Source organism: Brachyistius frenatus, unplaced genomic scaffold (assembly GCF_029030835.1).
Source record: "Brachyistius frenatus isolate BFR_SWC_R1_liver_20210118 unplaced genomic scaffold, ASM2903083v1 Contig_158, whole genome shotgun sequence".
NCBI lineage: Eukaryota > Metazoa > Chordata > Actinopteri > Embiotocidae > Brachyistius > Brachyistius frenatus.
In genome coordinates, this window is record NW_027210757.1 from 276,056 (window position 1) to 303,281 (window position 27,226).

Sequence of the window (27,226 nt, forward strand, 5' to 3'; positions counted from 1 at the left end):
AAACATGGATCACCCAGATAGATTATCCACTCATATACATGTTGCCAGGTAACAAATAAATGTTTTGATCACATGACAACGACAAGTTCAGACTCATCAGCACTTTATGGATTAAGCCATCCAATCAGAAAATGTCCTCTCAGCGTAAATGTGCCTATAAATCACATATGCAGAAAAGAACAAAAAAAATCGTATATATAACTTATACACTGAAAATAAGAAAGACAAGCTTCCAAAAACTAACTAAATAACTTCAAGGTCAGGGGAGAAATCTGATTACTGACCGGCTACAGATTTCTTTTTTTTAGAGTCCAGACTGCTACAGTGCAGATAAACACGGCGTGTATGACCTCCTGCAAAACCGGATTTTTCTTTCCTTTCTTGTGCACGCGAGTGTAATGAGAGAAAAGCCAAGAGGACAGGAAAAACAGTAGATAGGGATAAGTGAGATAACCCACAAGAGGAGGAGGAGGAGGAGGTGGCAGAGAGGGTATGAATGTAGATGAAAAAGGAGATAAGAGAGGGAAAGATGGGAAGAGGAGGAAGAAGTGGAGACGGAGCGAAGGAAGAGAGTAAAAGAAAAGCGACAGGAAGGATGAAAAAAAAAAAAAAAAGGCTTTATCTGCTTTATCTCCTCCGGTCCCTCCCTCCCTCCCTTCCTCCCTCCCTCCTTCTCTCCCTCCCTCCATCTGTCAGACAGACAGCTGCTGGCGGACTCTCTCTGTTGCTCGCTCGCTCTGTCCAGAGTCTCCCCCGATTCAACTCGGTTCCTCCGTCTCCGTCCAAATATGCTTTTTATATTTCACCCCCTCCCTCTCTCTCCCTCTCCCCTCTCCTCCTCCCCTCCACCTGACTCCTGTCATCAGTCTGGAAGAACCACAAATCTTCGCGGTCAGAGAGTTTAAAAAAAAAAAGAAGAAAGAAGAAAAAAAAAAAAAAAAGGTCCTCGTACGGGTTACATGAAACCGTCGGTGACGTCAGCGTGCAATCAAGAGTGTGTTTGGTCCGTTGCATTTATTGTTGGCGATGTGTTTTTTGAGCTGCAGCAGACTGATGAGGGTTCAGATGAACTGGACTTTGAGTTTAATGGTGATCCTTCATTAGGGCTTGGACACTCGCTGTTGTCCGCGTCGAGCACACAATACTTCCAGCAGTTTACTTGATTGCATGTTACTGTGCGAATGACTGATGGCACTGAAGCTGACGCTGTTTAATTTCAACAATTTGACCCTATGAAAAGGTTCCAGGTCGTCTGCGCCTGCTTCTGTTAACAATAAGGCTCGCTTTGTTTTTTCTTCTGCTAGTTTTTTTCTTGTATCGCTATTTTTTTTACAACTAGTACTTCTTCCTCTACTCCGACGTGTAGGTTGTGTTCCAGATGAAGTACTTCCCTTAGTACACCAACATATAGTACACTTACATTTCCAGGTACAGTTGTGCAGTACTTGAGCTTTGACAGGGTGGTGTTGTCTCAAATTTGCACGCTGTCGTTGTGCAAGGACCGGAAATAAACTGCAGCACGTCGCCCCCGGCAACATGTTTGCCGGCTTTTATTATTACCTATAATTATTTTAACCAGAGATTAACATGTTTTTGTGCCCTAAACACTTCTTGTGGGGTGTTTTGCAACAGCTGCAGCTTCCTCAGACGCCTTCATGTGAAAATTCTTTACGTTGGTGGATTCCTGCCTTTTCATTACGTAGCCAAGATGGCGGCCGTTGAGCGTGGATAGCGTCCGTTGTTTGACGCTCATTTTTCCAACTGTTTTGAGTGCATCATCCTGGTACTTGTAGCGCACGAGATGTTTCCATACTTGACAGTGTAAAGCACTTATGCAGTTAAAATAGAGAGCGTTAGTACGGCAAGTACGCTACTTATCCTTGTCTTTTATTATTGTTTATAGCTACTTGTGTTTTCTGTTTACGCTGTGGTTAAAATTGTCTCACCAGACACCAGATTTAAAAACACTGTATATTGTGAAATAGGGAGGCGTTCATCTGGTGGTCATTACCAGCGCTGACTCATTTTGTAAAGGTGTGATTGTAACAAACGTTTATTCATATGCTGAAACTCCCTCGCTGTTAAATTGTGGGACGATTTTTTTTTTTTTTGGTTTAGTTCTCGAATAGGGATGCCAAACTGTTATGTTAAATAAAGTGTCATGAGATATTTTTATGTGAAAGTGTTTTTTTTTTTTTTGGGGGGGGGGGGGATTCTCTCTCTTATCTTCTATTATGATATGCATCGGGCCGCCTGCCACAGAACTGCCAAAATATGCCTAAATTAAAAAAAAAAAAAACCTTTCTCCTCCACTTTATTTATTGTTTTTTACGTCACGCTCTCTCTTTCCAGGTCCGCTGGTCGGATGTCGGCGGGATGGAGGAGGTGAAGCTGAAGCTTAAGCAGGCCGTTGAGTGGCCTCTCAGGCACCCCGAGGCCTTCACCCGCATGGGCATCCAGCCCCCTAAAGGAGTCCTGCTCTACGGGCCCCCGGGCTGCTCCAAGACCATGATAGCCAAGGCTCTGGCTAATGAGAGTGGGCTCAACTTCCTGGCTATCAAAGTGAGTTTCTGTCATGGGTCATAATGGTGTTTCATTTTCTTTGTCCAGACAAGATTTTAAAAAACAAAACAAATTTGTTGCACTGGAAATGCTGCTTGTTTTTTTTTATTAATTTTTTTTTTTTTTTAATCTTTGATACATAAATATGAACAAATAATGTTTTACAGATGTTCTCCTTCATATCAGTTTCTCTGTTCAGTCTCCTGCCAAAAACACTGCATGTGACTCAGCCAATAGTTTTGACAACTTGATGATTCGGTCTCGTCTCTTTTCAGCTCAACCTTTGTAACTTAACATCGTTCATGTAGATTGGCATTACCTTTTCCCATAGAAGCAACAATAAGGACATAATTTGATATAAAAAAAAAAACACACTTCTCTCATGTGCATTATAAAGAGCAGTTTTAAGATGAAATGTGCTGTGTAGGATTTTTGTATCTTGAAAAGGCAGAAAGTTTGAACTGCTGTAACTCTTTACTTTCCCTTAAAATGCTTTTTGTTTGGAAAAATACAGCCCGACTTACAGTATTATATTCACCGTACTCTACTGTATCAGAGGGTTTCAAGTCTCCATTCAAGCTTAGATATTCAAGACTTTGGGCTCTATTTCAAAGATATAAGTACACGGTCATATATGGGTGGGGGTACGTCGCGCCCAAATTAATCATAGGTGTGCTTTGGGTGTAAACGGGAATTAAACCAATCAGAGTGTCACCTCTCATTCCCTTCGGTAGATTGCTATTGCAAAGGCAGGTTTTCCAAATATTAGAAAAGAACGCTTCTCTGCAGAGGAAACAAATCTGCTCGAACACAGATCGATGTACCCAATAATAATCTTTCACTCTGTAATTTATTTTTTTGCCTTGTGTATGTCCCTGTGTGTGTGTGTGTGTGTGTGTGTGTGTGTGTGTGTGTGTGTGTGTGTGTGTGTGTGTGTGTGTGTGTGTGTGTGTGTGTGTGTGTGTGTGTGGGTGGGTGGGTGGGTGGGTGGGTGTGTGTGTGTAAAAGCACCTCATTTTAAGACCACCCGGCCAACGAGCACACGTATGGGCGGAAACCAGCTCACTTGTGTTGTGCTTGGCGCCGTCTTTTTTTTTTTTTTTTTTCGCCGGGCGTAAGACGTGTTTTTATAGCTTCACATTTCCATTCAAGGGAAATATCCAGGATGTCTTGAGCATCATGTTATACACACTTCCCCCCAAAAAATTCAGCCCGGCATATTTTTTATGTCTTTTGAAAACTTTGGGATCTCCATTACAATCTGCGGGTTTTGTAAATACTGTTCGACCAGTGGGATTTAAGAGGTTAAAGTATATAAAAGATTAAAATGGTGCTCATGTCTCAGAGATATCTGATGTGTTGAAGTGGCGGCGGTGATGTTTCCCCCGACGACCTGAAGGCGGTGTGGCTGCTCAGCTTCCTCTGCAAAGAGCTTCCTCGTCTGACCTTTGACCCCGTGTTTGTCTCCTCTCATTCATCACCGCATCCTCTCTGCCCCCCCCCCCCACCTACACCTACACACACACACACACACACACCTGTCAGGGCCCGGTTGACGGAGATTGATTGATCAGCTTGTTGAACTGTTGATCAATGAATATCAAAAAAGAAAGAAAAGAAGAAAAAAGTGTTGCCGTGCAACGACAGGAAGTGGACGGCGACAAATGTTGATGTGAATCAGAAAGAAATAAAACCTTTTTTTTTTTTCTTTGACCTCTGACCAAAAAAGTTAAACTTAAGACACCTTTAAGAAGTTCCTCTAATTTTGTTACAGCTTTATAGATGAACAAATGAAATGTTCCCATGAGTCAGGGAATTTAAAAAAAATATTTTTCAGTCAGGATACATATATATATATATACATACATATATATATATATATATATATATTTTTTTATATATGTCACAACCAGGATAAATTCTCATGTCTATGCTATTAAACTGCAGGCATCAGTCAAACATCAAATTATTTTATTGTTTCGAGGTATCGTCTTGTTTTCAAATGGGTCCCGGCAACACGTCATATTTCAGAGATGCACCAATAAGTAGCTGAAATGTTTTGACTGTCTCAACTCCTGGAGGCTCCACAGTCTTTAATACAAAGGCTCACAAAGAAACAGTTGCACCATAATCTTGGTTTGAAGTCATCACAAAAAGAATCCGCACCATGAAAAAGGGTAAAAAACATCCTGTCCCTCCTGGTGAAAGCTGCTCTTCCACCATCTGCAATAACAGTATCAGGTTTTTTTTTCCAGCGCGGCGGTTGCTTTGACATAGATACGTTATCCAGATTTAAATGTGGATACTTTAAGGCTCAGCCTGTTTCCTCCATGTGAAAAAAAAGCCCTATTATCATCTTGTCAATTTCAGTTTCCTCCCTCTGCAGCCACTCAAACACACTCACATCCGCAGATGCCATACATGCACATTACCCCCTCCTTCTCCCCCCTCCTACACACACACACACACACACTCGTATCTCTACTGTGTCAACGGTTTTTTAAACTCACCGTGTCCAGCCCTCGCTTGGCCACAGACAGAGAGAGAGAGAGAGAGAGAGAAGAACCTGGGATTAATGAGTCGAACCTCCACACTTACTGCAGGAGACAAAGGGGCTGGGAGTTTAAGTGTCATCTCCTCCGTCAGCCCGGAGGTGTTGAAAGGGTGGATGGCAGCAGAGGAAGTTCTTCTGAGGGCTGAAGTGGATGTTTATCTGCTCCGAGAGAGCGAGAGATGAGGGAGGAAGAGGACTCCAAAGTTAGAAAGAAGAGAGCGTAGTGGAGGTTGAGGTTCGGAGGAATCAGGGTTAAGATCTGTAGTGGAAGTAGTAGTCCACCCTAAACTGCCTCAATCTGTGTATGAAAACAACCCGCATCCACAAGTTCCCCTCTTCCACTCTGAAATGGCTTGATCTCTTCTTTCATGGTCATTTTTATTTTTATCTGCCAACATCAAAAAATTATGCTTTGCTGCAACAGTCTGGTTGCTATGCCAACATATCTGGCAAAATGAATGTATATAGACATTAAAAATGTGTTCTACAGAAAGTTATCCTGAAGGAGCATTAGTAAAAGCCAGAAAGCAGTCGACCAAGTTAGTAACATGCACTTAAAAACTTTTTGAGAATACCAGATTTCACTTTCTTAAAGTTTTCTTTCTAGGAACTGTTTTTAAAGGAATCTGTGGGTTTTTGGAGGCCGACACCTGAGTTGAAAAAAAAATCTAGGGTGCATTTATTCTGAGCAGCAATAAGCTTCCTGAGTAAAAATTTGAGAAGAAATTGTAACCAAATGGGAAATAAGCTGCTTATTTGATACCGTCATCAAAGCTATAAAGAAAAAATAAAAAGGAACCTCGCCAAAATTTATCTCCTGGTTCTTGCAGAAACGGTTAATCTGGCTAATCTGTTGCATTGTTCAGTTTTGGTTATAAATCTTTCTATTTCACCTGTGGGAATATGCCAAAGATTGGATTTGTATTTATTTTGTGTACTAATAGCACCATTAACGATAACACACACTCACACACACACACACACACACACACACACACACACACACACACACACACACACACACACACACACACCCTGCTGTCCTTCATGATATTGTCAGGGTACGCTATCACTGTTTTACCGCCTTCTCCTTTTTAAGTCTCCCAAAAATGTGACGGAGAAGCAGCTGCTTTTATGCTCCTTTAAGATTGTTACGTCTCATATTAAACAGCTACACAAACAGAACTGGAAGTTTTGCAAACAAACAAACAAACAACCTCCTGTTGATGATGAAAAATTTGTTCATGTTCGAAATCTTTAAACTCAACCGCCGACATCCTCTACGGGGATCCACGAGTTGTACTCAGTGCAGGGAAAACAAAACACATCACTTTGGCTTGATTAATAATTTTATTTAATTCAGTGTCAAATTATAGAACAAATCTTACAATTAAAATGTACAACTTTAAGTTTAAACCTTTTTTAATTTGTCTTTCAGGGGCCAGAATTACTCAGCAAATATGTCGGGGAGTCTGAAAGAGCCGTGAGAGAGGTGAGTGCACCGAAACCTCCCTCACCTGATTTATTGTAACCGACTCTTATGTCGATGGGAAGTTATTCAAATCAACCTTTTTTTCTACGTCGCTTTATTCTAACCGATCTGAAGTGTTAAAAGCGGAGCACTCTGACTATTTTTAACCTGACATTTTATGGCCTCAATGAGTGCTGTTGTATTTCCTCTGTATGTTTGTGTCACTGGGAAATGATTCACTGGTCCTGCCCCCCTCCACCCCCCCTTCTCCTCCTCCTCCTCCTCCTCCCCCCTTCCCTCCTCTCTATTGTTGCCGACTCGGCTTGCAGGTGTTTCGGAAAGCGAGGGCCGTCGCTCCCTCCATCGTCTTCTTCGACGAGATCGACGCCCTCGCCGGCGAAAGAGGAAGGTAGAGCGTGTTTCTATTCCTAAAACCCGTAGAAATAGCACACCAAAACCAGACCAGAGCTCACCCTCCCACGTGATCACTTTTGCATTTCCTCTGGTAATTGTTCACTGCTCACGAACGAGCGCTGCTATTTCCAGCGCCGCGGTCATTCATTGTCCGGCTGATGATAAATGCACAATCATCGCCGGGGTCTGCTTTCATTTACCGTAGCCGTAGCCTCTTGCCCCACAAAACCTCCCAGTGATTCATATATGATGGATGGAGCAAACATCCTCTCTCTCTCTCTCTCAAAAAAAAAAGTCTGCATGACTGCGCTGTCAAAGCCGGTTCGCTCCGTTCCCATGGTGTCCTCTCAGGAGGGGGGGGGGGGGGGGGGGGGGGGGGGGGGGGGGGGTTTTCACCACCGGCGAACACACAACGCAGTCTTGTCCGGAGGCGCTTCAGTGGGATGGCACTGGGAACATCTGTGGCTTTAGAGGAAAGAGGACGAGGAGGGATGGGGAGGGGGGAGTGAGGGGGGGGGGGGCAGGCGGAGGACACAGACCGGAGGCGCACAAACACTTCATTGTGCCCTTCCATGGCAGATGGGGAAGGTCAAATATGCAGCGTGCTTCCTGGTAAACCAGTCGATGAAACTAAGTGTTGTAGGAAGGAGCACAGAAAGGCCGGCGGGCTGAACTTTGAGAAATGAAGTGGGCCCTTTAAATGCATCCACTGCTAAACTGCGTCGAAGACATCACAACATTTTCATGTCATATTTGTTCATGTACTTCTGCTCCCGAAAGGTTGAATGATCTTGAACGTTTGTCAAACAAACATCATATTGCACGTTTCCATTGGAATTACCACCATGTCTTTAATCGTCTCAGTGCTGTTTTTCTTAACACAAATATTTAGTTTGTCTTCTGAGAAAAATAAATAAAATCATACGAAATATTTGGCTCCTGATATTCAGTACATGGTTTGGGACCCATCGGGGGTTGAATGATTCATTTGTCACATGGTGCCGTGTGTTAGGTTGTTGCTGATCTCCAATCAAATCCATTGTCTCTACATTTAAAGTTGAGGAACTCTCCACAGTAAACAAATCAAAACTTCTTCCTTCTTGCTGATACTGTCAGTCGCGGACACAACTGTTACCACGGCGACAATACAACTGCTGCTACTGCCGAGAGGCTTTTTCTAAAAACATGATAGTGTTTTATATCATAGAGTTGATTATTTATTTATATTAATTGCGAATTTGAAGCATAAACTGGACGCAATTTCCGGGTCTGACCAGTGAGACCGATGCGGAAGTGCCTTAAGGTGCAATACCACCGAGGGGCCACTAGGGGTTGGCTCCAAAAAGGCTCTGGCTCCATAGACTCCCGTTCAACTTCTCTCATGAAATACAAAGTCAATCATGTTTTTCCACGAGTTCCGGTAGTGTCGCTCTCCAAAGTCGCTCCTTTTTATTAGTTTTCTGGCGCTCCATCTGGAAATAATCCCATCTGTAATTAGATATTACACCTCAAAAAAAGGGCCTGTGGTGCAGTTAGGTTTGCGTCACGGCCAGTTGAGGCTTCATTTAAAGACGAAAGTACTAAAACGTTGTTTTTTTTGGTGTTGTTGATAAATCAGTGATTTCATGCAACGAGTGTTCAACTTTTCAACGCGTGGTCTCAGTTCTCGTCTCTCGTTTCTTTCTTTTTTTTCGAGATAGACGGGATGTTTGGAAGAAGCACCATCTTTACATAAAACGCTACTTTCCTCCTCTTGTATCTTATTCACTTTCCAACTGTCAGGCTTGACAAGCTGCGTCTTTCAATAGGTTACACTTTTGAACCTGGAACAAAGTTTCTACACCACGACTCTTAATGCCGTCTCGGCTCATTTCTAACGTACAGGATACGACTCTATTGCAGCTTGTCTTCATCAGTCATTTATTCATTCTCCGGTGGGACCGACAAGTTCTCTCTGCTTCCACAGTATGATTGAGCGTCCCTCTCCTTATCTTGACGTTTAATTTTGTGTATGTACTCTAGTTTGTCAGCTCCCTTGCGACGGACGTGGAGCTGGACCTGTGCCTCGAGGCCACTCACCATTTTCAAAAAAAAAAAAAAAATGCACTTAGCGCCGATCTGTAAAGGTTATTTATCGGTCTTCACTTCCTGCCGTGTTTAATCAATGAAGTGGCTCACGCACACCGGCAAGAATTCAAAACTGTTGACACAACCAGACAGCCTCTTGCTGTATAGTGTATATATGTGTGTGTGTGTGTGTGTTTTCCCTCTTGAGGCAGGAGATGAGAAGCACCTGTAAATCTGTCAGCCAACCTGCCACGAGTCCAAACTGGTGGAATGAAATGAAGACAGGAAGAGAGGGAGAATAGGGGGGTGGGGGGGGCAAAAAAACAGACAGCGAATATCGGACAGAGGCGGAGATTGACAGACGAAGGAAGACAAAAAGGTTAAAAAAAAAAAAAAAAAAAAAAAGTTCAGGTTGGACTGAAATGAAAATAAACTGCCGTCGTGAAAGTTAAGACAAAAAAGACAGAATATTCACGATTTGAAGAAAAAAAAATCCTTTATTGCACCTTTTATTTCCCCCTCCTGTAATATTTTCCACTTTTCTTGTCTTTTTTTTTTTTTTCCCCCTTTTCATCCTCACATCCTATTTCATCCTCTTCCTCAGCTTGTCACCACCTTTTACTTTTTCCTCTCTCTCGACGTTTTCTCCTCATACTTTTTCCTCTTTTGCACCTTTTCTTCGTCACTTCACCGTCTTCTCTGCCTGCCTCCCGTCTCTCCGGCTATCTCCGCTCACCCAAACTTTCCTTCTCGCTCGCTCTCCCTCTCCCTCTCTGCCCTCATATCTCAGTGACAGAGCTCTTTTGTGTTCCTCTGCAGTCTTGTCTGTGCTAATGACGTCTGGCACTTCCGCTCGCCCTGTCAACAGAGACTGTGTGTGTGTGTGTGTGTGTGTGTGTGTGTGTGTGTGTGTGTGTGTGTGTGTGTGTGTGTGTGTGTGTGTGTGTGTGTGTGTGTGTGTGTGTGTGTGTTTTGAGCTGGGAAGGATGGCTGTCTGCACTGTGGAAAATAACCACCTTGCAACGCAGTGACTAACACATTGGTGGGTTTTTTTTAAACGATAAAGTTTGTGATATTCTATTTTACAGTTCTTCGGTGCGATAAAGTCGTGTATGTTGTTTGTTTTTTTTGCCCTTAGCGCTGAACGTTGGACGTTGTCCAGGATTTTTTTTTTGTGGGTAAAATGGCGCGCTCGTCACTTTCTACACAGCCGACCAATCGCAGTTAAGGTGGGCGGGACAAACGGAACTTACTGTTTACACTGGTAGCTGATTGGGCCGCTATTCGGAGTGGCTGAGCTAAAGCTAATACGAGCAGGGTATTAGCTGACTATAAGTTCAATTATTACACGTATTATAGTTTTTATTTCTTTTTGCTTTTTGTTTTTTCTCACAATTGCTCCATTCAGCCCAATGGAAGCACTCGGTCAGTGTCCTTACTCCTCTCTGGCACACTTAAACAAGGGCCTCTCAATAATTAAGGCCTATTGTTCAAGGAATTATTATTCCACCTTATTATTATTCTCTGTAAACAACTGCATTTTTGGAGGCTTTATCATATTCAAAAACTCATGAAAGTTGGTACACGCGTCTCTCCCAGCGAAAAATGTCGGATTTTAGTGGCGTCGTGTGTGGGCGTGGCCAAATGGCTCGCTAGCGCCCCCTAAACAGATGCCCCGGCGGCAACAATTTACATTTCTCTTTCATGTCACGTTGAGTTAATGTGTGTGTAACCTTTTCTGCCAGCCATTCTGCCAATGAAAGTACCTGCTTATAGTTTGTCACTGAAACTTTCCTACAAGTATTCAAGAACTGGAAAAAGTTTCTCGATTATGTAATATCGCACATATTGTGATGAATGAGAAAGGATTTAGGCATGTGTTGTATTGGACTCTTCTTATTCATCCATCACACGTTGAACTCCATTATTTCTTGCATTATTCTATTTTTTCCCCCCCCTCTACATTTCTTCCTTTTTCCACCTTTATTTCTCTCCGTGAGTCTCCATCCTCTCTTTCATCCGTCATCGTATCTAGAATTTATCGCTTCACACACAATAATTCAATCAGTAATTTACTTTTTTTCTTTCCAGCGTGCGTCCCCTTTCCCTCTCTGTCATCCATCCTCCCGCTCAATCGTCCGTCCACACATCACTCTCGTCTCTTTTTTACGTCTCCTTACGCTCATCCGTCTTATGTCCTCATCCGTCCCTTCAGCTCGTCGGGTTCCGGCGGTGTCGGCGACCGGGTCCTGGCTCAGCTCCTGACAGAGATGGACGGCATCGAGCAGCTCCGGGACGTCACCGTGCTGGCCGCCACCAACCGGCCCGACATGATCGATAAGGTAAACAGACGCCGGCTCTCCGTCTTCATCTCTCTTTCCTCCTCTTTGGTCGGTGATTGATAGGGTCGAGGAGATGTTGTTTGGATCTCCCACGTCCACCCACCCCCACCTCCTCGTTTACTCTGTTGCGCATGATTGATAAGGTTAAAGGTCGCTTGCTCCGGTCTGTCTTCCTGGACTGGCTCTTTGAATGCTCCTGGGTGAATCGGTTGCCAGAAAGCTTTTTTACGGTTTGGTTTCAGCTTCGGATGCATTTATATTCTCTCACCTTGAAGCTTCTCCTTTTGTTTTGTTAGTTTGAACTCTTTCATGAAGAAGAAAGATGTGGTTCATTATTACTGAAAAGGAAAATAATTCACTTTATAACACTAAAGGTTTATGGGTATAAAGAGGCTGCAATTAATTATTTTTTGTATTTGTTGTTGGTTGGACCACAGTAACAAGTCTGTTACTAAACTAAACTTAACCTAACATTGCTTAGTTTAGCTTAACTTAATTTAGCTTAGCTTCACATAGCTTAACTTTACAAAACTTTGCTAAACTTAGCTTTACTTTACTTTACACAAACTTCTACTACACTTTATTGCCTGACTTGTTCTTTTGCACCGTCCTCCGGTCACAATTAAAGTTTGCAGCTACTTTGGTTAATGACCAAATACGTGCAAAACTAAGTGGCATTCCCTGTAACCAGAGCTGTACTTTGTGTTTAGTGCTAAACCAGCACGGTGACCATTATACGTGATTAGCATTCGGCCTGATAGCCATTCTGACGTTAGCATTTAGCTCCAACCGTTGCCGCGACGCTTGGTATTTTTTTTTAAGCAGGAGCAAATGTTCAAAACATTCACGTAAAAATAAAAAAAATGTGCCTAGTCAGCACCACTGAGGTTCAAGGTGATATTTGAAGATTTGGCTTAAGTCAAGCCAGCGAACAACTCGAACCATTTCACCTCTGATTCGGTTAATTCGCCACTCGCTAAAGGTAAAACAATTGTCTCCTCTTCTTTTCGTTCTCCCCACTTCAATTCCAATTCAGAAAAAGTGGGAGATCCACCTTTTAGTCCTTTTATTCCTCTGCTTCCCTCCGTTTTTTATTTTTCCACCCTTTTATCTCCTTCCCTTCCTCTTCCCATCCACAAAAGCTTTCTTTGGTCTCTTATCCACCCATCTCCGCCTTAATGAAATTTCCTGAGTGCTGATCAAAGACGGAGTCTGTGGCTCGTCAAAGAAGGACACAGGAAAGGAGGATGTCGCGGCGCTCTTTAAGCTCAGGCAGCTGTACGTCTCTGTCTTTCTTCCACTTTTCTTTCTCTTTGCTTCTCCTGATCTACTTAGTTTAAAAATATCTTATGTAATGATAATAACGGTACATAAACATATGAAATAATTGCTAACTTCTGCAAAAAAAGTACGAAAATTACTTGAAGGAATTTTTGCAAAATTTCTTTTACCAAAAATGAAAAAAAGATTCTCCCTAAATGAAGCGTTTATTTTACGTTTTATCGTCCATTTCTGCTTTCCGCTTATAAATGATAATATAAACTGGTAAGTAATCTCAAATCCATCAGCACAAATCCTCCTCATACATATTTTGGGTAACCCCCCCCCCCCCCCACCACCACCCCACCACCACCACCCCCACTTGTGGAGAATTGATCCATCGCTGCGGTGGAGGAATGACAGCAACTTCCTCCACCGCTACAACTGGTTGCCGTCTCATTTCAAACTCCATTAGTGCCACGGCGGCTAAGAAACAGGCTGAGTGTGTAGTTGTGTGTGTGTGTCCGTGTGTGTGTGTGTGTGTGTGTGTGTGTGTGTGTGTGTGTGTGTGTGTGTGTGTGTGTGTGTGTGTGTGTGTGTGTGTGTGTGTGTGTCTAAGAGAAAGAAAGATGCATAAAAAAGGACAGCGAGAGAAACTCTTATTAACTGTAGGCAGGGGGTCAAGCCCCTGGGCGGACAGATGGGAAACCCCAGGTGTCCTTCCACAAGCTGGCCTCCCATCTCAGGAAGTGGTCCCCCTGCGCAGCTGAGAAATCAGATCACCCCCCCGCCTGCACCCCCCCCCCCCCTGCCGAGTGTGTGTGAGTGTGTGTTTAGAGAGCTTCAAGTCATTTGAATGAGCTCCACTGAGAACGGATGAAGCCAAATGGGCCAGATAGGCACCACCACATTGCCCCCCCCCCCCGTGCTCCCCCTTAAATTTTTAGCACCTTACTTTTCCTTTACCGCTCCTCCTTCGTCGCCTGTCAGTTCACACCGGAGATGGGCAGACATTACCATACCAATGACAGGATATGATGGGACAAATGAAGATTAATGGGACGCTCAGGGTGTCAATGAAGTCATTGTCGGGTGTTAGCGGTGCGGAGGAGGCTCCCGGGGGTGGTGGTGGTGGAGAGAGGGGGTTTTTGGGGGGGGGGGGCACAACTGTTTGACAGACACAGTGGGTGGGAGGAAGAGAGAAGGGAGAAAGTGGAGTTTACTTTAGTTTGAAAGGACCTGTCGTCCATCTCTCAACCGGCGCTCCTCGGCAGTGGAGAGTTCTTATCAAGTTGTTTTCTTGTTTTCAGAATAAGGTTGTTTAGAAAAAGGAAACACGGTGAGAATCACTGACTGCGTATAAACGTGGATGAATCTTCCGGGTCTGAAAAACGAGGCCGATACGGAAGCGCCTTAAGCTGCGATACCACAGAGGGCCACTAGAGGCAGGCTCCAAAGTCTCATCAAATTCAAAGTCAATAAGATTTATCTTTGTGCTGTTAGCTAAAGTTGCTCCTTCTTATTAGTTCCTGAAAATAATCCTGTCGTTAAGTCACAATAAAATGTGTTTTTGGGGGCAAGTCTTTTTGATTGACAGGCCTGCGGTGCCGCCAACTGCTCGTGGCCGCTTGGTCAGCATATGTTCTTTATTTCATGTACTGAATCAAGTTAAACTCTTTCAACGCAGAAATAATATCCAAGATGTGTTCAGGTTTTAGTCCTTGGAACAAATGTTTTTTTGCAAGTCGACGAGCTGTGAAGCTGAATCACGTCCGAACAAACGGATAAGAAAAGATTACAAATACGTAGTTTTCACACGAGTACGCACTTTTGTCACAGGACTTTGTGTCAAAGCAGAAAAAGTGACAACTTCGATGTTGCTCTGTTATAACAAACGGGGAAAGACACTGCTACACTTCTACATCTGTTACTGCATATCAGCCTGTGTAAGATAAAGTCACGAAATGTGGGCAGCGTAAGTAGGTTATAGTCGCTTCCTCTGCGTGATGACATGTCACCAAACACACACACACACACACACACACACACACACACACACACACACACACACACACACACACACACACACACACACACCACTGCCCCTCTCAACCTTAGAAAAAAAAACCCTCTTCCACTTCCTCTTTCCTTTGTATTGCGCCAATCACCCGGTCCCACCTCTGACCCTGCGCCACCGAGTTGCGGTGATTGATTAGCGCCACCAGGAATATTTACCCAAGCCCGTTAGAAGGCAGCGGCCCCCTGTCACTACTGTTTGTCGAGCAGCTGTCCGTCTCGTCGATTGGACACACAAACACTCAACACGACACCTCCCTTTTTTTTTTTTTTTTTTGTTTTTTTTTTTTTTTTTACACCCCTTTTCCAGTTTGTCTAAAAAACACATTCTGACATTTTCCAGTTCCTCGTTGTTGCCTTATTCCTTTTTCGAAAGATAGCGTTGTTGTTGTTTTTTTTTTGTTTCACTGTAAAAGCCCATTTGTTTACACTAATGTGTGCTGGGCTTTATCAGGAGGCTACTTGCAGTGGGGGAGATTACTAGCAGATGGGTCTTTTGTTTTGTGACCAGAAGTTACCAACTGGGCTCTTATCAGATCCAAAACAGAACACAGGCAACAGAAGTAGACTTGAAAGGTCAGCATGTCTCTTCCTAATACTTTATGCTGAAGATACATTTCACAGGTCGAGAATTGATGATTTTTATTCACTACATTTTGTCAATGTTTTCCGCTTTTAATGAACAGTGCACTGCTTTCAATATTTATATTTATATAGCTATTGTTCCACTATAATTGTAATAATAATAATAATAATAATGATGATAAACTTGATTTGTAATAGCACCTTTCATACAAGAAATGCAGCTGAAAGTGCTTTAATTGTCCTGACAGATCTTGTCCCGGCAAGTCTGTGCAGAGTCGCCCACCCACTTACAAATTTCCAGTTTTATCTTCCTGTTTTACTTCATCGTATTGTGGGTGAATTTGTGCCAGAAATGCTGTTTGAGTCACCAAAACATCTCCCCGGGCATGTTACCGTGTTGGAACAATGACAACAAATAAAGGCCTACCTTTGCCAGAACACGCTAAAATTAGATTTACTATGATTAATAAAAAAAAAAAGGTTTCAATTTGAAAAAGGAAAGAGTGCAAAATTATAAAAAGAAAATATCCAAATATAATCATTGCCAGCTGACATTTGCTGCATAAATAAAGTTAAATCAACTTAATATAATAAGTTAAATTTGTTTTTCTGTATAGTCATAATGTGACTAATACACAGCATGTAACAGCATTTTTTTTGGGGGTCATATTTCTTTTGTTGTTGTTGTGTCATTTTCCAGCAGTGGATCAGAAAGTCTGGTTGTCTCACTGTAGGAGTTTTTTTTTTCTGTCCTCTCAGACTCCTCCCTCTCTTGAAAAGTCTGCCACTCGTCCTGCAGCGCAGCTTCTGAACAGGAGATGGCGCCAAACTTTGACATGGGTCACTACTTTTTGACAGTTTTGGGGTTTTTAAAAAAATATATAGTCATTCATACTCATTTATAAACCTGCCAGAATAAAATTACAAATGCTCAGCTTTACTTATGTCTCAGAGAAACTAAACCTGTCATATTATTTAATAGCCTGGTGCTGTAGGATTATGATTTCTGTTAAAATTTTGCAGTATTTTTGCTCCTTCTATTCAGCGTTTGTGCTATTTGACAAAAAAGCTACACTATGAGATGTACTTTATGTCACTAAAACACGAGGATGTGGGTCTTTATGAACCTCCGTGGTGGTGGTGGTGGCAACATAATTGTCCAAACATAAACTGACGGTATAATAATCCATAACTGAAACCAAATTCATTATTTATTGTCTTGTAAGTTGATCAAAACTACTTTCCTCTTATATTTGACCACTCGTGCACGTGTCTGCGGTGCGTCCGGTCCCCCTGCAACTGTTCCTAACAAGCACTTGGAGCGTGTTGATGAGAGTCCACCCATCAGGTCCTTCTTGTGGCTTCGGCTTCAGAAGTAAATACCTGACATCAGGCCGGTTGTGAGCGGGCCGGACATCTGCCAGTGTTTTCGCAGCTCGTCTGGACGTCGCTAATTGTAATCACAGTTGAATTCAAGCAGACTGTAATTAGTGGGCCACTTGTTGGATATTCAGGGTATTAGCTGCAGCTTTGATTCTCCCGCCCTCCTCTCTCTCTCTCTCTCTCTCTCTCTCTGTGTGGCTTTCCATTCATGTGCGCTCGCATGCCAGCGTCCCAGATGTTAATCGACGGGTGTTTTGCAAACGATTTATGCTTTTTGTTATCATCTGGCACAGTGAACCGGAACGGGTCAGGTCCTCCATCCTCATGACCGTTGAGAAAGCGTCAAACAAAGTTATAAATCAATTTATATAGAAAAAAAAGATTACAATTTTGTGCTGACATTGGAAATCATAGTTTCTTTTGGAATAAACATTTAATGTACGTCGTGGTAGAAAATGGCGAAAAATATCACCCAAGGCTAATTTGTCTTTTTTTTTTTTTAGATTGCTTGGTTTTTCTGTCCAAACTATCCAAAAACGAAAGATATTCAATTGACAAAGATGCAAAATAGATGAAATGCTGCAAATCTTTCTATTTAAGAAGCTAGAACCAACACGTGTTTTGCCATTTTTGCTTGATATCTTTTTAATACTATTCATCTTAAATTACAAAGTTCTTTCTTGGCCCTGCAAACTCTCCTCAAGGTACAATTCGTAGCTGCACCGCATCTTTTCGACGGTATCAGTCTTCCTCTGCGGATCGAGTTGCTCGGTTGTCATGGAAACGTCAGATGTTCACCTTTTTCTAAGCATTTAAAACACTGTTTGTGCACGTTGTCCTAAAAGGCTACTTTCCGAGCTCGTTCTTGGCTTCGTCGACATCAGCTGACATCCAAATTGTCATTAATTAATTTTCCTTCAGTCAGCTGATGATTGGACTATTCATTTTGCTGTTAGGGGAAAAGCTATCTGCCTCCAAAGTAACGTAACCTAAAGCAAACCATACATTTTTTTTTTTCGTATCTAACGTACGTCTTGCTTTTTTGTTTGTGCACGTTGGCTCACGTGAATATCTCTTAATCCCATCTTCCGTAAAAGGAACGCCGCTTTTATCCGACTAAGTCTTCTCTCGAAAACATTTCGCTCTTTGTTTTCGTGGCCTCACGAGAGGGCATCGGAGGATCCTCCCGAGTGAATACCTTTTTTGTTTTGCCCCTTTTCTTCGGCAGAAACCTCCACCTGAGCCGCGCCTCCTCTCGACAGGAAGCTTCCCTTCGCTTAAAAAGAGTGTGTATAAGCCGGCCAGTCAAAACAGGCCATATTTTATTTTGTATTGCGCCGACGTTATCATCTCCCCCAAAGCTTCGCTCTCCTCTCGTGACGAGCCGAGCATGATGGAATCTCTATTGGTGCTGTCTTAAGGGATTAGAGCTTATTCACTGTTTTTTTCCTGACTGCACAGTTCTGAATAGAGCCCCGCCGCCACAGCGCAAGGTGCCCCGCTGAAGCTGAGCTGAGCCGTCCATACATCCGCACTGTAGCTATTAGCGTCCCCACTGTTTACAGCTGGTTAGTTGAGTTTTCAACACGTAATACTTTGTATTGCATCTCTTCGCTTAATTATAATTCAATCACAGCCCCGTTTGAGGGTATTCAAAAGTGTTTCCGTGCCCTGCTAATGTTTCTAGGATGCAGTAGTGAGAAGGCAAAGTGAGAGTTTTGGCTTGTGAAGCGAACGGCGGCAAAAAAAAAAGAAAAGACACCAAAAAAAAGTGTGTGTGTGTGTCTTTGCAAGCAAGTAATGGGATACCACCTAGGGATGGATGAGCTCTGGGAAGCTGTGTGTGTGTGTGTGTGTGTGTGTGTGTGTGTGTGTGTGTGTGTGTGTGTGTGTGTGTGTGTGTGTGTGTGTGTGTGTGTGTGTGTGTGTGTGTGTGTGTGTGGAGCAGGATCCCCAGGCTAGTATCAAACTTCAAGGGCTGTATTAGTGTCAGCTTACATATGTGTGCATCCAAGAATACCGCCGCAAAAAAAAAAAAGCCTCCAATCCAACCAGACTGTAAAAACAAAAACAAAAAAACCTGCACGACCACACTTTGGTTATCTCGCCACAAAAGAACTTTTTACAACTTCAGCGTTTCTTTTCTGATGAAATATACCAGCAAAAAGAAAAATGAAGGGAAATCAGAAATGATCCAAATAGACGCTGTAAAACTATAAAAGAAAAGGAAAAAGTAACACATGGCGAGTAAATACTTTTGTTGTTTGTTTTCATATTACTGCTGCGTGTTTTTTTTTTTTTTTTTTTTTTTGCTTTCTGCACCTCCATCAGCCATTGCTACTCCTCTGTTTTGGTGAGCAAGAGCGAGAAAGCCATGAGGATGGGAGCGGGGAGGTGTGTAATGTAGGAGTGTGTGTGTGGGGGGGAGGTGGTGGTGGTGGTGGTGGTGGGGCGGGGGGGGGGGTGGAGAGGAGGAGGGGGGAGGGTTAGGGAGGAAATGAGGGCTCTTTGTGCTCTGCTACCTGGCAGACATCTCCAGCATGTGTCGTCTTGCCTGTTGGCAAGCCGAGACCACCGGCGCCCTTGGAATGCTCTCCGTTCAGGAAATCTCGTTTATTCTCCTAAATGCTCCTCCTAACCCCCTTTCCTGCACTGCTGCTGGAGAGTTCGTGTATATATATCTATCTATATATATAGATATATATATATATTTTTTTCCTTTATTTGCATGTCTGTCTTCATCGGGCTCTTTCTTCGTATTTCTTTTGTCCTCTTTCTTTTTTTTTTTTGTGTCACATTTCAAAGATGGCTCCTTTGGATGTTTATGGCGAAGGCGACTAGTTCTTTAAACACGACTATAGTTATAATTGTGAGCAATGTCACTCGATAGTATAACCATCCTCGACATACACCACAGCAGTAGATTTGACCACTTTCCCCTATAACGAGCACAGAGGTGGTTCAGCTGGTACCTATACGTACATCTGAGTCTTCGAGCTGACGTCCTCTGTATGATTTTGACGAGTGTCGATATTGCAGTTCTCATCCGAAGGCGCAGGTTTCAACGTAATATTAGCGAGCTCGCCTTTAAACGTCGAAACTGTCTATCAAGGTGATGCTAGGTTGCGTGTTCGACGAGAACTAAAACTAAATCGTGAGGCGACGGACTCGCGTAACTCGCGTTAAAGTGAACGCTTGAATTTCCGCTGTTTGGCTTTTGACAGAAAAATTATATAACTGCCTCAGTTTTAAAACTCTTAACTCGCGTACCATAAAACCCCTCTTTGGTGTTTTTGGCATCGGATTAGCTTAATAGATCAACTTTACACTCCAACCGTCCTTCCTCGATTGCGTTTCACTTTCCCTTCGATACCTGCAATAAAACGCCCACACCTAAAAAAAAAAACTAAAAAAGAAAAAAACCATACAGACGGGGAAACGCTGAGGTTTTTCTGGTGAAACTGTGTCCAAACTTCGAGAAACGTGAAACAGAATCCACTGACATCAACACGCTTTAATCCTTAAACACAGACACACCACGGGTATTACGTTTAGACGTTCGGAAATCTGATTAATAGGTGGCTGCGTGTGCCAGCTGGAAGGAGATTAGCCCGGCCCGCTCGGTCTTTCTCTAGTCCGTGTAAAAAAAAAATTAAATAAAAAATAAATAAATAAATAAAAAGTCCTGGAGTAGGAAGGGAGTCGTCATTCAGCACCATCGGGATACAGTCAGAACCACATACAAAATAGAAGCTGGTAGGGGGCCAACTGCTGGGTTGCAACAAATAATACCCCCTTTGTATGTTTCACATATCCCACCCTTGCTGAAGCCCCCCACCCCCACCCCCACCCCCTGAGCCTGGCTCTCTGCTCCGGGGATCCCAACACCACATTAAGAGCTGCTTACAAGTGGATAAGGTGTAAGATCGGAGGGGGTGGAGGAGGGAGTTTGAGGGGGTTCTTCTGTGATTAAAAAGCAGTGTTTGTGCTCTCTGTTCCTGTTCGCCTCGGCGGGTCCCGGCGGCCGTGTTTTCAGCGGGAGCGGTTCAAACAAACGGGACATTATTTGTCCGCGGTCGTTGGCGGAGGCGCACCGGACAGTAACGGTATCCGCCATGTCGTATGTCCTCCCCGTCGTGCCCGTCCAGATCAAGTTACCCATTGAAAGCTGAAAATGAAATCAATCCCCCTGTGAGGACGACCCATTTGGCTGTCAAGAGTTGCGTTTCCCCGTACTGGAGCTGCACTGTGTATATATATGTATATATATATATATATATATATATATATATATATATATATATACACGGTGTATATCATTGTTGGGTAAAGCCATTGTTTGTGTAAGTCTCGTGTAAATCTTGGATAGCATCATAGCCTTCAACAGATGTTTTGTTTCGAAGAGGGAACAGCTAACATGACGATGACGTCTAACAACTAATGATTATTGTCAAAATATCCTTATTTATTACTACTCCCAAATCATTTGTTAGTATTGGAGTGAAAATCGTCCCCCTCGTGTGTTCCTGAGCCCAAGATCTCATTTTCAAATTGCCTTGTTTTGTTTTGTTTGGCTAACTAATTAGAAATGATGCAAAAACTCATTAAAGCAACAATTCCTCACTTTTTGTGAAGCTTTGCAAAATGTTTGGCCGATTGACTTTGATGAATTACTTAAGCGTTTTGCAAACTGCGCTGATTATTGTTGTTCTTGTTAAATGTCCTGTTGACTCGCCTTTTCAACACCAGTTAGGACGCTTTTGTGTAAATGTAAAAATGATCACCGGCCACTCAATACGTGCAGCTTCGGACTCAGCTGGCAACGTTGCACGTCGGTTTTCTCCGAATGTAAGCAGTGCGGCGGCAATTTACGAAGATGTTTATCCATTGTTTGTTTGAGAGCATTTAACTATATGGAGACGCTGCCAGTGACCATACCCGACATCAGTGCTTTTTGGCACACGATTCAATCCTGCTAAATCCCTTTGGCTTGTGTCTCTGCAGCCCTATCGCCTTCCTCCCTTCCAAAAAAAAAAAAGAAGAAGCCTTTAAAAGATGAGTGGCCTGTCTCCTTTGAAAGTGAATAAGTTGATGGATGTAAGCGGAACCTTTTTAATAATAGCCACAATAAGCTCTGACCCGCGAGGTCAGGTGGAGAGACGCGACAACAACGCGAAACATGTCGGAGGTCTTTGAGGCCTCGTGTTCCCTTCGCTGCGAGGACTTGGCAGATGCTTCGGAAAGAGGATGACGGCCAGGGTGTCACCTCATTTCCTCTTTCGCAGGCTCCGCTTGATGAATGACCGTGTGAAAGTCTGGCTGTTTCTTAGGTTCGGGATTGCACCTTTTTAAATGGGGCACTCGCATTTTTTTTTTTTTTAACCCCGTCATCTCTGAAGTAATTTATGGCTGTCAGGAAGTTCCCAGAAGCGCTCTCATGCCCCCGGAAAAAAACCTTGACTCTCGGATGGGATTGGATCGGGTGGGGGGGGGCTCGAGAGGCTCAAGAGGACGTCACACCCTGCGAAATGCTCTCATGTATTTATCGTGTCAAAGGGCCAACGGGAGGGAGGGGGGTGCCATCCTATATCCTGTTGCCTGAGAAAATGAAAGCATTTCTAGAAGGCTGTCCACCGTCCTCCAGGCCCGACCCCGCAACTAATCTCTCTCATCTCCTCTTCTTTGCTGGTGGCGGTGAAGGGTTGGGGGGGGGGGGGTGGGGGTGGAGGGGAGTTGCTTCCACCTCCTCGTCCTCCTCGTCCTCCTCGTCCTCCTCCTTCGGGGATCCTCGCCTCTGCCGGGACAGATTGCCTGCAGGGAGATGTGGCCGAGCCCTCCTTCACTATACCGCCCTTCCCTCCCTCCCTCCCTCCCTCCCTCCCTCCCTCCTCTAAGCCGTCCCTCCTCTTCCCTCCCTCCTCTCCCTCCCCGGGTCTCTGTGCTGGACTGCCTTCCCCTTTGGCTTTCCCCTCTTCCTTCCTTCCTCAGTTCCTCCGCTAATAGCTCCCTTGTTCCTGGCTAGTCGGGGCTGCCAGTTGAGCGGTCATTCGTGGAAGATTCATTCGCGGCACGGTAATTGTAAACAGACAGAAAGACGAGAGAGAGGGGGAGAGAGAGAAAGGGAGAGAGAGAGGGAGAGGGAGAGATAGAGGAAGAGAGAGACGGACGTTTGAGCATTACCGGCCGCAGACAGAAAGCAGAACGGATGAACTCTCAACTCTCGTCTCTTTCTTGGAATCCTTCATCGCCGTCTCCCTCCTCCGTCATCTTTATTACCACCACCACCACCACCTCTCCCCAATCTCTCCTCCTTCTCCTCCCCCTCCCTTAAATATATATATATATATATTGGGCCCCCCTCATAATTCAGGCCCTACTTTACATCCACGGGCGATCTGTGTCTTGTTTCACCGCTAAACGTTGCATGGAATTATGTTACGCCCTCAAATGTTTAGCTCGCTTATGTCGTTCCTCGCTTTTCCAGAAAATGGAGTCACTTGTTTGTTTGCGTTTTTGCAGCTCCCGGAGGGGGGAACTCATTGCTCACAATTATAATGAAACAAATACAGGTTTCCTAAGCCAGCAATTACACTTTGAATTGAGATCCTTCTGGTCAGCATTAGTACGTTTCCCAAATTTTGTTCCACTTTATATTCATCTGTTATGCCGTAAATGTTCTCATAACAACATTTGTATAAACGCTCAGGCTGGTGTTTCTACCAGAGCAATTTGTAGTAAGTATCAAGTAATAAATGAGATCTGAGTCAAGACCTACAAGGATTAAACTGCAGGGGAAAAAAAGAAGCCAGTCTGTTTATACTTTGACATTCCAGGTCATTCACACTAATTCAGTTTCATGCAATAAGCTGATCTGAATGCGTAAAAGTTATTGGAAGTACACCTGCAAAGGAGTGACTGTACCCATTGACTGTATTCAAAAGTGTACCACTAGGGGTTGGCTGCTAAAAAAAAAAAAAAGCTCCATAGACTCCCATTCAACGCCTCATTAAAAACAAAGTCAATCATTTTCCCCCCGCATGTTTTCAAGGGTGTCGTTAGCTGAAGTCACTGAGTCGTGTCTGTTTGATTGACAGGCCTGTGGTGCAGCCAGGTTGCTGCTATCGGTGGGCGGGACGTAGTGTCGTCGGGTTCTCAATCAGATAGAGTCAGGTCCACCGCTTGCTCGTCCAAATATGGTCGCTTCTGGTTCCGAACCGCTCCGAACTAGCAAAGATGGCGGCGGACAAAATTCGTACTCGTGACCATTTAACGACAGTTTCCGAACCGAAGGGTGACGTTCGCTGTTGGTTGCCGCTTGACTCGTTACCTACTTTATCATTTTGTAATGTGCTGAAGAGCCAAAGGGAGTATCAAAGCAAAAATAATTAAAAAAAATTCAACTTTTTAACAGAACAGTTTTGTAAAATAAAGTTTCACTTAAGAGCCAGAAATGCAAAAAAACCCATGTTTTACATTGCAGTAACTTCCATAATCCGGACGTAACGTATTCATTTTAAGTTCCAGCACCGCTGTAGGTCGGGCTTCTTTTACTGCTGTGTTGAGAATGTGATTTTCTGTGCAGGAGTGGGTTTCCTCAGGTTGCTCCGGTAACAAGGAAAACGTGTTTGTTGGCCAACGGAAACAGTAAACATGAGAGAGGATGACACGGGGAATGTGTGCGTGAGTGAGAATCCAGTAGTGCCAGGCAACCAGACCTGTCCCTGACCTCGGGTGATTGCTCCCCGAAGGCCGGCTGTGAGCCGTCAGCAGCCAAACAGTTGCTCTTTTCCACCCCCTGCTCTTTTTTTTTTTTTTTTTTTTTTTTTTTTTTTTTTAATCTCCTTTTCCTCTTGTCCTCATTCTCTGAATCTGTATTTATTTATTTTTTTCTTTTCCTTTCCCACACTTATCTCGCCGAAGTTACAGCAGTAGTTGCTTGGGGAAAAAGATTTCGCAGCGCGTTATCAAAAACCAAGCATGTTTTGGAACCAGCGGTCCGTACAATCTTGTCTGCTTCGACAATTTCTCAGTTGCTTTCCAGCTGTTTTTTGTTTTTTTTTTGCTTTTTTTTTTCCGTACCTTTTTTTTTCTTCTTTTTTTTTTTCTCCAAGTCAGCATACAGGGACAACTAAAAGATGTCCACTAAGTTGGCTTACCTGGAGTCTCATACCATGATCACACACCTTGAATGGAAAGCTACACGGGAGTGTTTACTCGACACAAAACCATTAAAAGACGGCGTACCCGGCGACAAACATACCGCAGTGAGCTTCAGCTTTGTGATCTCCTTGTGTGTTTTCACTCACACTTAGCCTTTTTTGTTGCATGCAATAAACATGACTCAGTTGTTAGGTCATGGGTAAACATTTGCATTCGGATAATGCACTTTCCACAAGCCATTACGAAGAGCACTTATTGGATAGGCAAAGACTTAGCGTTCACATGAATGGTACAGTATTTATTGTCACATAATGCAGCATAATTATGTACTAAGTTGTACAAAGACGGGATTGAACTCCTTGAATAATTGGAAATTGCTTGTGTTTTCTGGTATGTGTGGCTTTGAGCTTTGACCTATTAGGGATTCAAGGAATTTAAGCTCGTCAGTCATGGCAAAATCTAAAAGTTAAATACCGAGAATATAAGTGCATTTTTTTTTTTCCTTTTCTATGCCACATCAGAACAACTTGTTTCCTTTGGTTGCCTCCCACAATACACGCACGTTTACTTCCTTAATAGAAAACGGAGAAAGCTTAAAAAAAAAAAAAGGATGACTGTTTTCTGACTGTTTTGCCAGCGCTGCCCTTGAAAAACGCTCATTTTGTGCCCTTGATTACGGTGTATGGTTTCTCTCAATACAAACACGGCACACTAAATGCGGCACGGCCAATTGGTCCGAACCCGAATTAAGGCGGAGGGGAAGCGGAGAGAAACCAATTAGGAGACGGAAGCCACTAATTAAAAGCTGCATGCTCTACAGATTGCATCAATTTTATTTTCTCTAGCGATGGCCGGGGCCATAATTTCAGAGCTCCCTTGTACGCCAGTGCACATTCCAGGACAGCTGCCTTTCTGTGTGTTCGGAAAAGTCCTTGTGCACAGCGGCAGCACCGTCTGTCTAACCCCCTTCTCTCCCCTTGTTTCGTAACGAGGAAAAACAAAACAAAAAAACAGCACAAAACTGGAGGAAATTTGGAAAAAAAAAAAAATCGCCGGGGACTTGCACCATCATTCAGAATAGACGAGAAACCATTCATTAGAAAGTTTTCAACGAGAGTCTGTTTGCAGAAACGTTTCCACTTCCTGGATTAGGTTCCGTGGAACGCTGCCAATACATTTTGTGTGTTGTGAATCGGAGATTGCATTATGCTCGAGTGGTTTGGGTGGTTAACCAATACGCTTGCTTTGGAAAGGCTGCAGGGGAAACGTTGAGCACCTGAGGAAAGCCACAGGGTTTGCTCCGAAACAGTGGGCTTCACAAAAGACTGTAGGGCCCGGTGTTCACGATGGGCTTCCAAACCTAATGTTGTTCATTTGGCAGAGTGACCCGGAGCACTTGTCTCTGCTGTTATTGTAAAAAAAAAAAATGAGGATACACAAGGCTCACCAACCCCTTTTTGTTCTCCTTGTGGTACAAAGCAGACAAGCAGCCTAGAAATAGCCAACCAAAGTATCACAGAAGTATTCATATGTTTCCACGGCGTCGTTGTAATGCCGATTAAAGGAGCTCTGTTTCCTACATGAAGAGAGCTTTCTTTATTATACCTGAATGAAAAGAAAATTGATGTTAAATCTTATCAGGAGAGACTGGTTTTAAATAAATCTCAACTTCCTGATTCTATTTTCCCCCTCCATTGTTCTGCAGGTGCTTACCTAACCAGTTTGTGTAACCAGTGTGCATGAACTCTTATGATAACCAAACACACCCACTTGATAAGAATCTATTTTGGGGAAATACAATGTTAATGTCCTTTACTTGGATTCAATTTGTTTTTCTGATATCCATTTATTTCATTTTTTTTTTTTTTTTTTTTTTTTTGTGATGACCAGGACATCAAAGCAAGGAAATACAGCAACGCAACAACAGACAGATACACAACAATTTTTTTTTTGTTTGTTTTTTTTTTGCATGACCCGATGACACTCGGGGCGCCGCACGATGAGCCTTCGCCCCGTTTCTGCCTGCAAATACATGAGTGCATCCTGAATCCTCTTGTCGTTGCTTCCTTCCCAGCAGTGACACTCCAAGGAGGATAAAGCCCCCCCCTCCGCTCCCCTCATCCCAACCCTTTTTATTTTTCTCAAATGATGGAGTGAAAAGGAAAAAATAGAGGAAATAACTTAGACCTTGTCTCTTTCCTTCCATTCCACCTAATGGTTTTTCCAGACCTCGAACGCTGAAGGCTGACCTTCCCTCTCAAACTGAATTTTTCCTGTACCCTACACCTTGGATTTCAGGAAATGTACAAAACAGGGTAGCACAGCACAACATATTTCTTGTGTCAGTTTTCC

The 27,226-nt window shown here is 43.4% G+C and overlaps 1 protein-coding gene across 1 annotated transcript in view; it reads left to right on the plus strand.

Annotated features, from left to right (window-relative positions):
- afg2a (AFG2 AAA ATPase homolog A) overlaps window positions 1-27,226 on the plus strand; it is a 99,584-nt gene that overhangs the window by 20,850 nt on the left and 51,508 nt on the right. The window contains exons 13-16 of the mRNA XM_069716501.1: window positions 2,353-2,562; window positions 6,555-6,608; window positions 6,917-6,996; window positions 11,284-11,410. Coding sequence (XP_069572602.1) covers window positions 2,353-2,562; window positions 6,555-6,608; window positions 6,917-6,996; window positions 11,284-11,410 — 471 coding nt within the window. The remainder of the gene's footprint in view (window positions 1-2,352; window positions 2,563-6,554; window positions 6,609-6,916; window positions 6,997-11,283; window positions 11,411-27,226) is intronic.